This window comes from Phaethon aethereus (assembly GCF_964289735.1).
Source record: "Phaethon aethereus genome assembly, chromosome: Z".
Lineage (NCBI taxonomy): Eukaryota > Metazoa > Chordata > Aves > Phaethontiformes > Phaethontidae > Phaethon > Phaethon aethereus.
Genome location: NC_138577.1, coordinates 18318964 through 18333481, shown reverse-complemented (window position 1 = coordinate 18333481; position 14518 = coordinate 18318964). Strand labels below are relative to the sequence as shown.

Genomic DNA, 14518 nt, shown 5'->3' with positions numbered 1-14518 from the left:
CAATTCAGTACCCATCAGACCTTGGTTAGAACATCAGTCCAGTCTTGGGCACCTCATTTCAAAAAAATTAGCCAATTGGAAAGAGACCAGAAAGAGAGCAATAGGAAGTCTAGAAAATATATACGACTAGCAATGACTGCAAAAACTTGGATTGTTTAGTTCCTTAGGGTTTTAGGTTGATTTGTTTTCTACTGGGAGTTATTTCCAAGCCAGATCATTCCAGTGATTTTGTTTATAGTGCTGCTCCATAAACGGTTATATTTGAAGGGTTGGTGAACTTCAGCACAGAGGCAGGAAGAAGTATCTGGGGGAAGGGAGGGTCAAGAGATCTAACAAATCAGATAACTACAACCCTGCATCTAACCATATATACTAGTTGGGGGTGGGGTGTTTTGTTTTACATTTTTCTCTCTTGGCAAATGAATCACTACCATTCCTTGATCAGTATAAGCTGTCAGTTGTAACTCCTCCGTCCCAGAAACAGATCAGATAATGAATTGACACTGTCTGTGTCTCATCTACAAGTTATAAAATCTTGCCATGTTGGCGTTAAGAACACTGAGATGTTCAGACCCTTGTGTTTTCCATCAACATTCATGTAGCTGGCTATACATTTTCCTGTCTTGGCTCAGAGCATGGAGCTCAAGAAATCTGAGCTCTGATTAAGAGAGCTAGGTACAGTTGGCTCTGCCTGTAGCAATCTCATCTCCACAGCATCAGTCAAATCCATGTAAAGGAAGGAAATGTGTTTATCTTCCCACCTGCAAGATAGTTCCAGCACTTTGTCTAAATCTGATGACTTACTTGCATGTTAGTGATGAAAGTGATAGACAAGGGGTCCTTGAGGACAGATCTGAACTCATCTTAACTGACAGCATAGATGTGTCCTCAAAATCACTACCTGCATTTCCTTTGCTTAAGTTTAACCTATCTAACTTTGGACATTTAACAGAAGGAGTGATGGTGTTCAGAACTGTTCTTTGGAGTTGCCTTCATTCACTGACGAGGGAAAAATGTAGGCTAACTGTGTTCCTGAACTACTTGTTTCTGTTACATGCCGGGATGTATACTAGCTAAATTGATTCCTGCCATTCTTGTCGCTAAACTTAAACTTCTCCTTTGCTAACCAACAGCTTTCACTAGTGCATCACTAATGAGGTTCTCTCCTCCTATGTACCCTACTGTGACCACTCTTATATTTACTTGGTCTATAGAGGACTGCTGGTTAAGTAAGTAGTCCTTGCTCTGCTCTGAAATTAAAGCCATAAAAGCAGTCATTGAAAACGTTTCCAAAGGCAAGTCTTGCTTAGCCTGTCTTCAGTATTCTAGGTTTGTTTTATCTTCTACTCCACCATCTTCATCTTTCTGTTGTCAATCATTCTTATACAAAACAAATAAAAGCTAGAAATGACAGCTTCTCATTTGGGGATGTTTTCAACTTGCTTTGCACGGGTGTAAATGGTGAAACAGAGTTGAAACAGTCTCAGTGGCCTTATATTCCTTAGCACTTCACTCTTTCATGACCACATCCAACCAGTCTTCTCATTTCTTCAAACCACCCTTTTTCAAGCCACCAACAAAGAGCAGCTTTTTGAACTATCAAATCTTTAACGTTATGCCTTATCACCAACTTTGACCCAGGCCAATGCCAGTCAAAGATACCCCTTCAGAGAAGCTCCCTGGAGGGTGCACAAACTAAAATTCTGAAAAGTCAGTTTAGAGGGATGTTACCAAGTTCTGCCCTCTCCAGTTACCCACCAAGAGCAGCAGCTGCCTTCACAGGCCTAGCAGGTTCTTGTCACCATTTGGGAAACTGGAAGCTCTCAGTCATCATCACATTCCATCCAGCTGAACTCACTCTTCATCTGTGATATTTCTGCAGACAGAAGAAAAGGCAAGGGGTGGAGGGAGTACCTGTGGATTGCCATGTATATGGGATAATCACTGAAAGGGTGAGGAAGATGCAAGGTGGTCCTGGTCTTTGATGTTAAGAGGACTGCAAGTAGGGTTGCAGACATTTAAAGTACATTTTAAGAACTTACTACACAAATGGCGCAACCACAGAAAAATGGTCACAGCCTCACACTGCAAAGCTGAATTTTGGTCCCAGAATCAAGTGGTTCTCATTGCAGGGTATGTTTGGATCCGTTGTAGTACTGCCTTGATAATACATCTGATACTCTGTCAAGTCATCTTTCCTAACAAATTGTGTGACGTAAGTTCACTCAAGTTCTAGGATATTTTGTAAATTTTTTGCTTCATATTACCAGTACTTTTATAAAAACATATGACATTAGGAATTAGCATACAGAATTACATAAGTACAATTTTTCACTTGTATTTTTTACAGTTCCTCTGTGCAGAACAAGACAGTTCAGTCACCTTTCTGCTGCCTTGCCATTTACATAATGATCACTTTTATAAACTATAAAAATACAGTTTATTTAAGTTAAATGTATTTGGTTTCTATTGGGAATACGTTTCTAGCCTTTGGGACCTGTAAAGTGAGCACACACATAGCTACAGAGCACATATCAAGTTGATATTTAAAATGTTTCTAACTATAATGAGGGAAATGGTTTGGGTATTGAAAACTATGCTTTTAGAGTGGATGTGGTCAAAGGGGATTGCTTGTAATTGTTGAAGTTTACAGAGTTATGGATATAAAATAATAGTGTGCTATCTGTTTTAAAATCATAACGGAGGCCAAGCATTTTAGGTTTTTTAAATTATTTTATTTTCCTTGCCAAGTTCCTAAAAAGCATGGAACCAGATATGAGTAACTACTAATGAGAATTTTGCCAAAAAAAAAAAAAAAGAGCATTTTGTAGTGCTTATTATCAAGCCTAATTACAAGTCACATTATATCATGGAAATTATTTACTTTACATATTTTCTTGGAGTGAAAAGTTTGATTGCATGGAAATGCCTGAGCCTAAGCAATGGTATAAAAGCAGATACAAAAAAAGTACAAGGAAGTACGTTGAAATGCATTTTTTGTTTCAGTCTTCACAGAAAAGAATGATGAGCTCCAAAGAGAAGCTAACATTGGTTGGACTAGAAAAAGAACAAAATTAAAATCAGTTGGATGATTTATCTGTTTTTTACTTGATAAAATTTACTTGCTCTACTGAGTAGGTTGGCCAAGCCTCTAGACATACGTTCTAAAAACTTGAGGAGAAAAACAACTCCCCAGATAACTGAGGAAGTAGTAAATACAATACCTGTCTTTAAAAAGGGAAGAAACAAAGACCTAGAAACAAGTCAGCATATCCTGAGAAAAAATATGGGAAAGGTGATTTTTCAATATATGTTTGTAAACACCTAAGAAATTATCAATCAAAAAGAATTAATCAAAGAATTAAACAAAGAGAAGTAATACCAAACCAACCTGATTTTCAACTGCGATGAGATAAAAAACTTTCATGTATAGGAGAGAAGCAGTAGATAGATACCATAAATTTGGGGAAGGTTTTTGAAACTAATGTCTCTAATGATAGTCTCTTCAGCAAGCAAAATCTAAGTGAAAGTCCTACAGTATGGAAAGCCATGCCCAGGAATTAGCAGTTTTTCACTGCCAATCTGAACAGAGGCATCAAGGTCCACAAGAGTCTCTTCAAAGTATCTCATAATCAAAAATTGATTAATAATTTTAATGAATGAATTGAAAACACAGTTATGAAAGTTGCATGTAATATGAAACTTGGAATAGGTGCAAGTATTTCAGAGGAATGAATAAGAACTCAAAGCATGACAAATTAGAGAAATTATAAAAAAACCCAAGAAGCCACTTAACTGAGGTATGTGTGAAGTACAATATTTAATTAGGAGTAATTAAATTCACAACTATAGAATGAGGAACGATTGCTTACATTTCTTCCATGTATCCGAGGGTGGTGGATCACAAATCGAACATGAATCAGTATTATCATATTACTGTAAAAAAAAAGGAAGTATGCATAAAAGTATGAGTATGCATATATCCTTTGCAGAAAATATGAAATGTACCTTCCTGTATCAACACTGGTTAAGTTTTCAGTAAGCCTATTATGGCCATGGAGTGGGCAAAAGCAAAAGGAGTGTTCAAAGATACAGAAAACCTGAAAGCTCTAAGAAAACCATTGAAAAACTGGTCTTGTTTAGACAGCAAAGGTTGGTAGGTAGAAAGGTAGATAAATACATGTGATAATAATTCCTGTAAAAGGTAAAAGGTTTCTGGGGGGGAAAAAAAAAAATCTCTTTTTTGTGTTAGTTTACAGTTTAAACAAGAATTTATGGGCTCAAATTACAAGCCCATTTCAGTTGGATACTAGAAACACTTTCTAATGTAGACACTGGAAGAGATTTCCTGGGTGGTCACAGAATCTCATTTTTTGAAGGTGTCTGAGAACAATTATCTGTCAAGAACACGTTTCCTAACTAAGGCCAGTGGAGTACCCACAGTGGTTTGGCATCCTTTCAGCCACATTGTCTATGACTACACATAGGCTCTTGCCTCTGAGCCTGCAGCACTTGAAGAATACAAAATTTTACAGAGTTCGTCTTGAGCACCTTTGGAAATTCTGGGGTTTTTATTACAGTAATATAGAAGTCCAATCACAGCCCATGACTCAACTACATAAGCCTTGAAGAAAATAGAAAAAATTTTTTGCCCTCAAGGAAGTCCGTTTCATTAGATGGTGAAAACACTAAACTTCCTACTCTATGTCTCAGTTCCTTTTTTTTATACATTCCTGCTTAATTTAATAATGACTAAAGAATAATTAAATACATATTTTCACCCTTACATCAAAGGCATTTGATTTAAATCCAGTCTATTTCAAAGTTCTGAAGAGTCCTTATGACTTCTGCTTGTAGATCCATGTCAGTTGAGTTGGTTGCTGTCATGCTGATCTTTGAAATTTGTGTCTACATCACTGACACCTATGGAAAGACTCCTGTTGCCTTCAGTAGTCCAGCTCTGACCTCAGCACAGGAAAGACATGGACCTGTTGGAGCAGGTCCAGAAGAGGGCCACCAAAATGATCAGAGGAATGGAACACTTCTCTTGTGAGGACAGGCTTTTGGGGTTGTTAAGCCTGGAGAAGCAAAGGCTCCTTCTTGCAGCCTTTCAGTCCTTAAAGGCTTGTAAGAGAGATGGGAACAAACTTTTTAGCAGAGCCTGTAGTGACAGGACAAGGGCTAATGGTTTTAAACTAAAGAGGGTAGTTGTTTTAGACTAGACAGAAATTTTTCACAGTGAGGGTGGTGAACACTGGCACAGGTTGCCCAGAGAGGTGGTAAATGCCCCATCACTGGAAACACTGAAGGTCCAGATTGGATGGGGCTCTGAGGAACCTGGTCTAGTTGAATATGTCACTGCTCATTGCAGGGAGGTTGGACCAGATGACCTTTAGGGGTCCCTTCTAACCCAAACTATTCTATAATTCTATATAAGGCTCCTTTGCAACCTTAAAAAAATCAGCCTTAAAAGTAGTTCATGGATCTTACCTGACTCACATTTTCTGTGTCTTTCTGGATTACAGAGTTGTGCTAAATTATAGTTCCTTTTACTTCCACCTAAGCACCTTGTGCTAATTCTTAAGCTAACATTACATATAAGTAACTAATGGAAGTTGTATTTAGAGTTTTCATTTAAATAACTGGCCTTATCTTTTTTGCTTGGCAGTAGTTATCTCCAGATGTCATAGGGGCTTTTGCTGCTACAGAGCTGGATACTACTGATGATGCAGTGAGTTGATTTGGGGAACTGTTGTTTTTATCCCCTCACATGTAGCAGACTTGCAGCGCCATAGGTAACTGTGCATTCACTCGTGTTTGTTCAAGTCTGTGTTTCAAGCCTGAGAGATTAGTATAGAATTGTTCTCACATGAGTATAAGAAGCTCAGTGGATATTCAGCTTTCACAGCATAGGTGATGTTTTCTTTTTTATATGTGCAACTCCATCTTTAGCACTGTTGATTTTTCATGCTGCAATGAAGAATCTTGCCATAAAAATCTTACAGCAGAAGGCTTTATCATTTTTTTTTAATACTACATGATTGTTTATGTCCATCAACATTTATATTTGCATTTTGATATCAATATTTTGATATCAATATGGAATAATCCTCTATCTTCATCTCTTTATAGGTTTAGACAAGAAACTCTTTTTTAAAATATTATTATTTCTGGTTTAATATGGTTCATTTTCTGAAGGGCTTTACTAGGTCCTGGACCTACTGTTGCTTATCTTGCAGTTCTCCCTGAAGTCTTTCTCGTATGCAAGGGCTATAGACCTTGTAGCTGTGGCCAACCTAATGCTTCTTGCTAAGTAAACAGAAAACCTCTGATAATTGCACTGGAATTTATACGTCTTCATATCAAAATTTATGTAGTTTGTACAAGTATAGAATTTTATATATATTTAAAAATGCATCCAGCAAAGGCCACCCTTTCTTGACAATGAAAGGAGGTCTTTCACATTAAATGGCCTAGTTTGATGTTCTCTTTCTTCTTCAAACATTAAACTATGTATGTCATCAGTTTACTTCCCAATAAAAATGAGTGATTACTTTTTCATTCTTGATTCACAGCCACTGCCCAGGTAATGTCAAAGCCTCTACTTCTAGTCACAGAAAAAGTAGCACCCTCTGTCCTGAGTTGCATAGACCAGTTCAATGGCCATACAGAATGGCATTTGCATCATATATAAAGCAGCCATTTTCAAAAAAATTCAGAGTGAAAGAACTTCCTCCTCACCTCCTTTGCACACTGAAGTCCTCAAGGTACCACAGTCTGAACAGACTGGATTCAGTTTTCAGGGACAGAAATCAGCATTTCCAGAAAAAGTGCTGAATACCAAGTTACACTTTTGGCTTCAGTTGATATGTGTTACCATAAGGAATTTTTAAGTTAATGAAAAAAAACATACGGATTTTCCAGTACTACTCTGCTAAGACAAAAAGCATAGAACATATTTAGGAGGAAATTATTGCAGATTTTTTTTTTTTAAGCAGGTAGCAACTCATCAATGTTTTTCCAGCTGATCTATTCATCACATTACTTGTTGGCTCGGTCTAGTTCTTTACACTTTCTCAACACTTTAGCCCCTCCTGTAATTTCCCCATTAGTGACCACTGGGTTAGATTGGCTGTCATTGTGACTACTTTAATATCTACTTTAATATCAGGAGAAATAAACCAGGTTATTTGGTTGGAGCTATTACTTGTATTGTATTAAGACATGATGCCCAAACAACATAGCCATCCAGTTACTCTAGTAGCAGCTTAAAAGGGATCTCTAAAGTCACTATGTAAATTGTAGTAACTTCTGCTACTCCCAAATCATATGCTTTCAGGCAGAAAACAGAGATTAAAAGCTCTGTCTCCCATTATTGACCCTTTGAGCTATCCAGTATCACAGAAAGAGTTTATTTTAAAGAAAAAAATTAATCATATTTATTACAGAGACAAATATTCTGATATCTGAAAGACAAAGATAATGTGGCTGTTAAGGTTAGTCCTATTATATCCCAAAATGTCAACACACTTGCCAAAAGTGAATTTATCAGCTCAGTGCAGCCAAGAGATTTAGTTTATCTAAATGTCCTACAAGGAATAAATAGTTTACCACTGGTTTTGAAGATTGGGGCAAACCTAACATTCTATTGACATATGCTATAAATTTAATTTAATGCTATGGTTCAGATATCTCTTCTGATAAATTTTAGTAATATCTGTGCTAAGAATAATGGAGCTGTTTCAGTATTTATGGGGTTTAAAATGCAGGGTTAGCAAACTAAACACATTAATTGAAACAATGCTTGTGTATATTCTTGCAATGGTTTAGAGAGAATTTTGCTAAAAATTCTTGGTCGGTTCTGAATATTAGAGATTTAGTATTTTTCAGGTTTATTGTCTTTTCTGTAGTGAGAAAATCCTCTAATAAAGTGATTAAATAGCTCAATTTTTATTTTTTAGGCATTTTGGAGATAACATCTGTAGAAATTGGAGTTGTGGCAGTTAAGTCCATTAAGAGCAACTATTATTTAGCCATGAACAAGAAAGGAAAAGTCTACGGCTCTGTAAGTATTCTTGTACCTTCCAAATTAATTACAGTAGTCAGCACAGTTCCTTCTAACCTACTGAAAACCCCACTTGTCCTGTGTATTACTACTAATTAGAGCTGAAATGAGCTATTCATCAACATTTCATCCTCTGGTAAACCAGCAGCTCCCTTTTCCACAAGCTCCCTGTTGGTTGTTAAGCTCATATCATACCAAAGCAGCTGCTGGGATTTATCATGCTTACTGCTTCAGTCAGTTTTCGCATCAAGTAGTGGCCAATGGAGAGGGTCCTCCAAAATGTAATCCTTAAGTCTGGTTTTCACTGTTTTTCTGTAGTGCAGTCACATTTAGCAGTAATTCTGGAGGGGATAAAGTGTGCCTGAAATCTTGGAAGCTTCAGCTGATGGAGCAGACACACCAAATTATCAAACTATGACTTCCAAGGAGATTTCTAGAGCAGCCAGTTTAAAATTGACTGTATTAATTAATACACAAGATTATGGGCAGTACAGAGACATACAGACTTATATACAGCAGATAGATAAGCTTTGGTTGAGCAGAATTTGGGTATCATTTGAAAATCATCCATATATACTTTATATTTGTGAAAGCTTGGGGTTACTGATACTTTCAGGGGAAAAAATACTAAACCCCTCTAAACAACTAAATACTAAATAACAACTAATACTAAACAACCCAACAGATCCCAATAACTATCCAAATATTTTTAATAGGAAGCAATATGATCTATAAATCTGACTACTAAACTCAAGTGTGCCCTCACACATCCACATGATTACACAAACACCAAGTTGTTGTGGTGTTATATCTGGTTTGGTTTGTAATTTTGCAGCTTTTTGCCAGTTCCAGTAAGTTTGAGCCAACATAAATGTAAACTTAGTCAAGTCACAGGTCACAGGTAGGTACTGGGGCTGGGTTTATCCTCAGGCAATGGAGCTAAGACTCCTACCACTGCTGAAAATAATGAAGTAATGGCGTGAAGTCATTTTGCCCTCTTTTTTTAAGGAAGCATTTTTACAGAGTAGGTTTAGTTCATACAAGCTATATGAACTGTTCTGCCTCATCTGCACAGTGGCTAGTCATTCCTGGTTCAAAAGGTTACTTCTGACTTTCTAAAATCCTGGGCAGTGTCAAAGGATCAAATTAAGGAAGGAGCAGAACACAGAAACGTTTCTTAAACTCCTGTAAATGTGGATGTTAGTTTCTAGAATTATATTGGTCAGAAATACAGGGTAAGCAGTGCTCAGTCCTGCACCATCGCAAGGTATAAGGGCATACTGAGTTGCTGACAGTTACCATTTGTCAGTTAAGCTCCATTTATTGATCATGGGTATGCTTCTGTACATATGTGCGGGTGTTAGCATAAATCACCATCTTCAATTCACATGCCTCAGTTTACAGCATTTAATTTAGTAATTTTTGATGGCCCATCCTAAAGCCTGAGATAAGTTTTCCTACCCAAGTTGTTAGCCACAGCTGGTGTGGTGAGAGTGCATCCTAACCCTATATACACACAAAAAAAGTCAAAGCAGCTTTCATATACCATAGGTGGAAACTGCTGCCATAAGATTCAGTAATTCATAGTGTATTAGAAATAGTGTTGACAGGAGGATACGAATGTGGAAAGCCTTTTTTTTCATTCCAGCTGAGATAATTTTTCAATATTCACATCATAAAATCACAACATAATGACTTATCAAAACCTATTCCATAACACTTCAGAGATTTCAAGAATGCTTCTGTTATTATTTTTCCCATCCTCCCAAGACTTGCAGTTAGACTCATATTACTACAGTGTGGCAGCTTGCAGATAGATTTGAAAAACGAAACCAATAAAAATTGTAAAAACACTCTTAAGCATGTGCACAATAGACATTGGTGCAGGGTTATGCTGAAATTTGTTTGAAACGAGCAAAACAGTCTTGGGCTAACTCTCAGACCCCTGCCAATAAGACTTCTTAACCGCATCACAATATCATCTGTTCTCTCTATATTATCTAAGAATAGAGGTAAAAGTTTGGATTCAAGTACAGTTCTTCATCTGGGAAAACAAGTCAAGTAAGACTGTTTCTATGTTTGGCGAATAAGTTTCCATTTGACTGACTTAGGTTAGAATGAGGGAGCAAAAGAAGTCTCACTATTCTTTAACAAAATAAGGTAGATAGGAGAAGATACTGCAGTTTAGAACTGTGATTGATAGCCGCCTGTCTTCTTAATACCTTGCCGCCAGAGGTGGCATATTACAGCAAATAAATATTAAACTATGTAGCTTTGTGAATACAGGGAGTATCAAGGGCCATTTTGTAGAGAGTCTTCTCTTGATAGTGCCTTCCCCAGCAGTCATTGTTCAACTAACTACTAATCCCAAAGTCAAAGAGCATTTTGGTTGAATATGTGCAATTCTGTTAGGAAAACTTAAGCAGGTGTCCTGTGGTCTTTGCAGCAACTAAGTAAAACATGAATTATAGACCCAAAAATTCTTACTGTATTGAAATACTAAACATTAACTAGTTTAAAAAATCTAATCTAAATGAATAGGAATAGAAAATATATTTTATTAATGTTCTTACGTTTTTTTTAATTAATGTGGATACTTCCTATATCTTTACTAGCTAAATATCTAAAGATTTTGATTATAATAAAAGATAAAACATCCCTGAAATTCTTACCTGTACCATGAAAAATGTTTTATAATTCAGATATATTTCTTGTCTCATTCATTGACACGTTAAAAATGCCACATGCAGTTAGTATATCACACTCGGAGATTCTGACATGCTTCTGCCTGAGCTGTGAAATAACATCTCATTTTCTGAAATGCAGAAATAACAAAATGCTAATTTTTGTCTGTAATTTAAGTATGTTGTAAATATCCCATTTTGAAAAGCCTTCTAAATGGAATATAAGTAACTTGGTAAAACTGGGGTTTTCTATATGTAGGAATTACTTATTTGTGAAAATAAAGCGTTCTTGTCTTCATTATAGAGAAGCAGATCTGCTTAAAAGTGCAGTTAATATTATAGAAAAAAATAGTCTCCCCCTACATGCTTCCACATGCGTGTATTTTTTATTCTTTTTAACAAACTGACAACTGGTTCTCCTTTGAAAATAGAAAACCTTAATCCCTGGTACCATACACAAAATTGCTTTCAAGTTTCTCTAGTCAGTAAGATACAGGATCATACATGATTCTATATGTAGGCCCTCTTCAGGTCAGCAAAGTAAGCAGGTCTCACATCCATTGTAACAGCAACATAACAGTGATTTGTACCCACCCAAAAAAAACGTTTTTCATGGCCAGTGTGGTGTAAAGGATCTTACTTTACGTAAGAAGCAGGCCTATGCCATGCGTATTTGTTTAACACATGGTATCAGCCTGGTTCAAGATTTTTAAGAGTTGTATTTGTTACAACTGAAATATGATGAATGGTTCCAAGATTGCTACCTCATACCTTGAGTTTATGACTGAGAATTTGATTTAATATTGCTATATTCCAACATGGAGAAGTGTCATTTCACTGTTACAATTATGCACTGAATAATTTATGTCTTTTGTTGGTTTCACTTTTTGCAGTCTAACTGATGTTGTTTTAAATGCTGTGAATACAGTGAAACTTTTCTTTAAGCAGTGTGGAATCCTAAAACAGTATCACATACAGACACTGAAATCTTCTTTTTAGAAACTATTTACCTTCAGTATGTTGCAACTCTGAAAGATTATGTTTATTCTGAATTTGTGTATTTTCTTTTTTTAACAGAAGGAGTTTAACAGTGACTGCAAATTGAAGGAAAGAATAGAAGAAAATGGATATAACACATATGCATCATTAAATTGGAAGCACAATGGAAGGCAAATGTTTGTGGCCCTGAATGGAAGGGGAGCCACAAAGAGGGGACAGAAAACAAGAAGGAAAAACACTTCAGCTCACTTTCTTCCAATGGTAGTAATGTCATAGATGAAGGAACTATTTTATTGATGCAATTGAACCAAAGGCTCTTATGTCAAGAATAGTTGTTAATCCTTTTGAAGAGCAAAGAAATACTGCAGACATCTGCTTGTTTGAAAAGAGAGCAGGGGAAGCCTTTGAAAGTTTTGGACTCATTGAAAAACTCATGAAAAACTTTTATTTAGTTCAATGTCATATCTTATAATCAAGATACAAGGTGGATGAAAGGGGATGGAAGTTACTGCCAGTGTGAATTTTTTTTATCTCTGCAACAGAACTTAAGGGACGTGAGACAATCTGTTGAATGATCTTCATGGGGAAAGTTATTTATGGAATACTAACTCATATCAAAGAACTTAATTGCTCGTTCAAGCCTAATGATCCAATGAACAGTTAGACATGCAAGCATTTACTGGAAGCACTTGGGTCATATGCACAAATAATGACATTTCTGGAGAAGCCTTGTGGAAGAATGGATAGGATTAAGGAACCTAAGCAAATTAGTGTAAAACTGTTCTAACAAAAAGAATAGTATGGTTTGCTTGTATGTTCTAACTTCATTTCTTTTTATTTCTCTCTAAGTTATTTATTTAATAGGGTGTTAAATATCTTTTTGATTTGAAATATTTTCCTCATTTGCTTCTTCGTTGTTTTCCCTTTTTCTCAGTACTTCACACAGAGGTTGATAGGTTAAAATGTCAAAACCTCAGAAGTACTCTGAGAATAGGTATTAGACAAGGCTTTAAAGGCAGAATTTAATGTGTATAATCCATTTTTTCCTAAACTGTCTTGCACTTAAGCAAAAAGACCAAACAAGCAGTGCTTGGATTTATGGTATTGGGTGTCTTTATGTTGGAAAATTTTTTTTTACTTATCAGCACTCAAGAACAAACTTCAAGAAATACTTCGTTTGAAGGGTCTTTCTGCTATTTTGAAATTGAGAGAAGGGGCCACATCTGTACTTGGGTGTCAAAGCATCTGTGTGTAAATTCATCTGACTTTGATTTCAGTTTGGGACCAAGATCTAATGCATTGCAGTCAGTGCGATATTCTGCATCAAGCATTGGGCTGGAACCTAAATGTGGACAGCCCTGTTGAAGTCACTGAGATTACAAATGTTAAAATTAAACAGTGTGTAATTCCCAAGTGTACAGTTTGTCCTCTAAAAGGTAAGTAAGAAGGCAACACAGTCCTGCACTCCTTATTCAGTTAATATGCCCGTTGAGCACATTTGTCCTTGTTGCCAGCTTGTAGAATCATGGGCAAATAGTGGTAGCAATACCTAAGTAAGGACTGAGGGACAGGAGGTCCAAAATCATGCTCGTGCATTTATCAGAGATTATTACTCACATGTATATTATATGAGAGCCAACCAAAAAGCTGTGCTGGTATCCAGCTTTAGCATGCCTTTCATATCCGTCATAGTAACTGAAGGCTCAAAATACATAATATCCAGCACATTTTTATGAAGTGTTACTAGTCCCATGGCTTAACTTGAGCAACTGCAGTATAACAAAGTTAAGCATAGTATGAAGTCTGTTCAATTAAAGGTACCTAAGGTTTGTTTTATGTTTTGCTTTACTCTGTAATTTTAGAGAGCTCTGGATAGCTCACCAATGTAACCATATTGAAATTCATTTTGTTAGAGCAGATAAATAGAAGAAAGTACATCAAAAAATTTGTACCACTGTCTTCACATTGTATTCCACTAAATAAATAAATAAGCCTTTGCAGTGTCTTTAGTAAGAAACAAAAGTAGTATAATATTATTTTGTTCTAAATACTTTAAGTGATAACTATGAGATTATATTGATGCTGCAGTTTTATCTTCAATATTTCTTGTTGTGAAAAAGTTGGTTTTATTTTTATTGTTTGGAAACTGTATTTTGGTACAAAGGAGAGCCTTGCTTACTGTGTCTTTTTGAGAATGTTTAACCTCTATAAAGGCTGGTGTTGTTGGAATCTTCTGTAACTTATTTAAGTCAATGTTTAACCAGCACTTCAATCTTAATCTGTTATTTAAATATTAGCTGTTTAAAAAAAAAAAGGCAAAAAATAATAGCTTTCCCTTAAAATACAAAATGGTCAGATTGTATTTCCTGTCCTTAAATAGAGTCAACTGTTTTAAAACCAGGAATTCATTGAGAGACAATATTTCAGCTGATTGCTGACATTGTATTTCATGGTACTTCATCTCCAACGTTCTTCTTCACAAATGAGATTTTTCAAGAAAGGGAAATAATAATTTCAGAATTTAAATGTAATTGCAGGTGACAGTAAAACTTAACTACCATGATGAAAGTGAATTTCTATTGTTTAAAATTTGTAATCAATAATTCAAACTGACAGGACCTAGTGAACCACCCTCAATGAATATTCAATGGGAGCTTGGGCAAATGCAGTATTGGATGACCACTTAAAGGACACCTAAGGTGGAAATGAAATTATCTTTTGACAAAATTACCTAGATGACTTGGTCATCTTGGTGATGATTATGCATAAA

The 14518-nt window shown here is 36.0% G+C and overlaps 1 protein-coding gene across 1 annotated transcript in view; it reads left to right on the top strand.

Moving 5' to 3' along the window:
• Positions 1–12024, top strand: part of FGF10 (fibroblast growth factor 10) — a gene marked incomplete at both ends in the record, with an annotated part of 61561 nt that extends 49537 nt beyond the window's left edge. Inside the window, 2 exons of the mRNA XM_082012749.1 lie at positions 7962–8065; positions 11827–12024. Coding sequence (XP_081868875.1) covers positions 7962–8065; positions 11827–12024 — 302 coding nt within the window. The remainder of the gene's footprint in view (positions 1–7961; positions 8066–11826) is intronic.
• Between the last annotated feature and the right edge of the window lie 2494 nt (positions 12025–14518).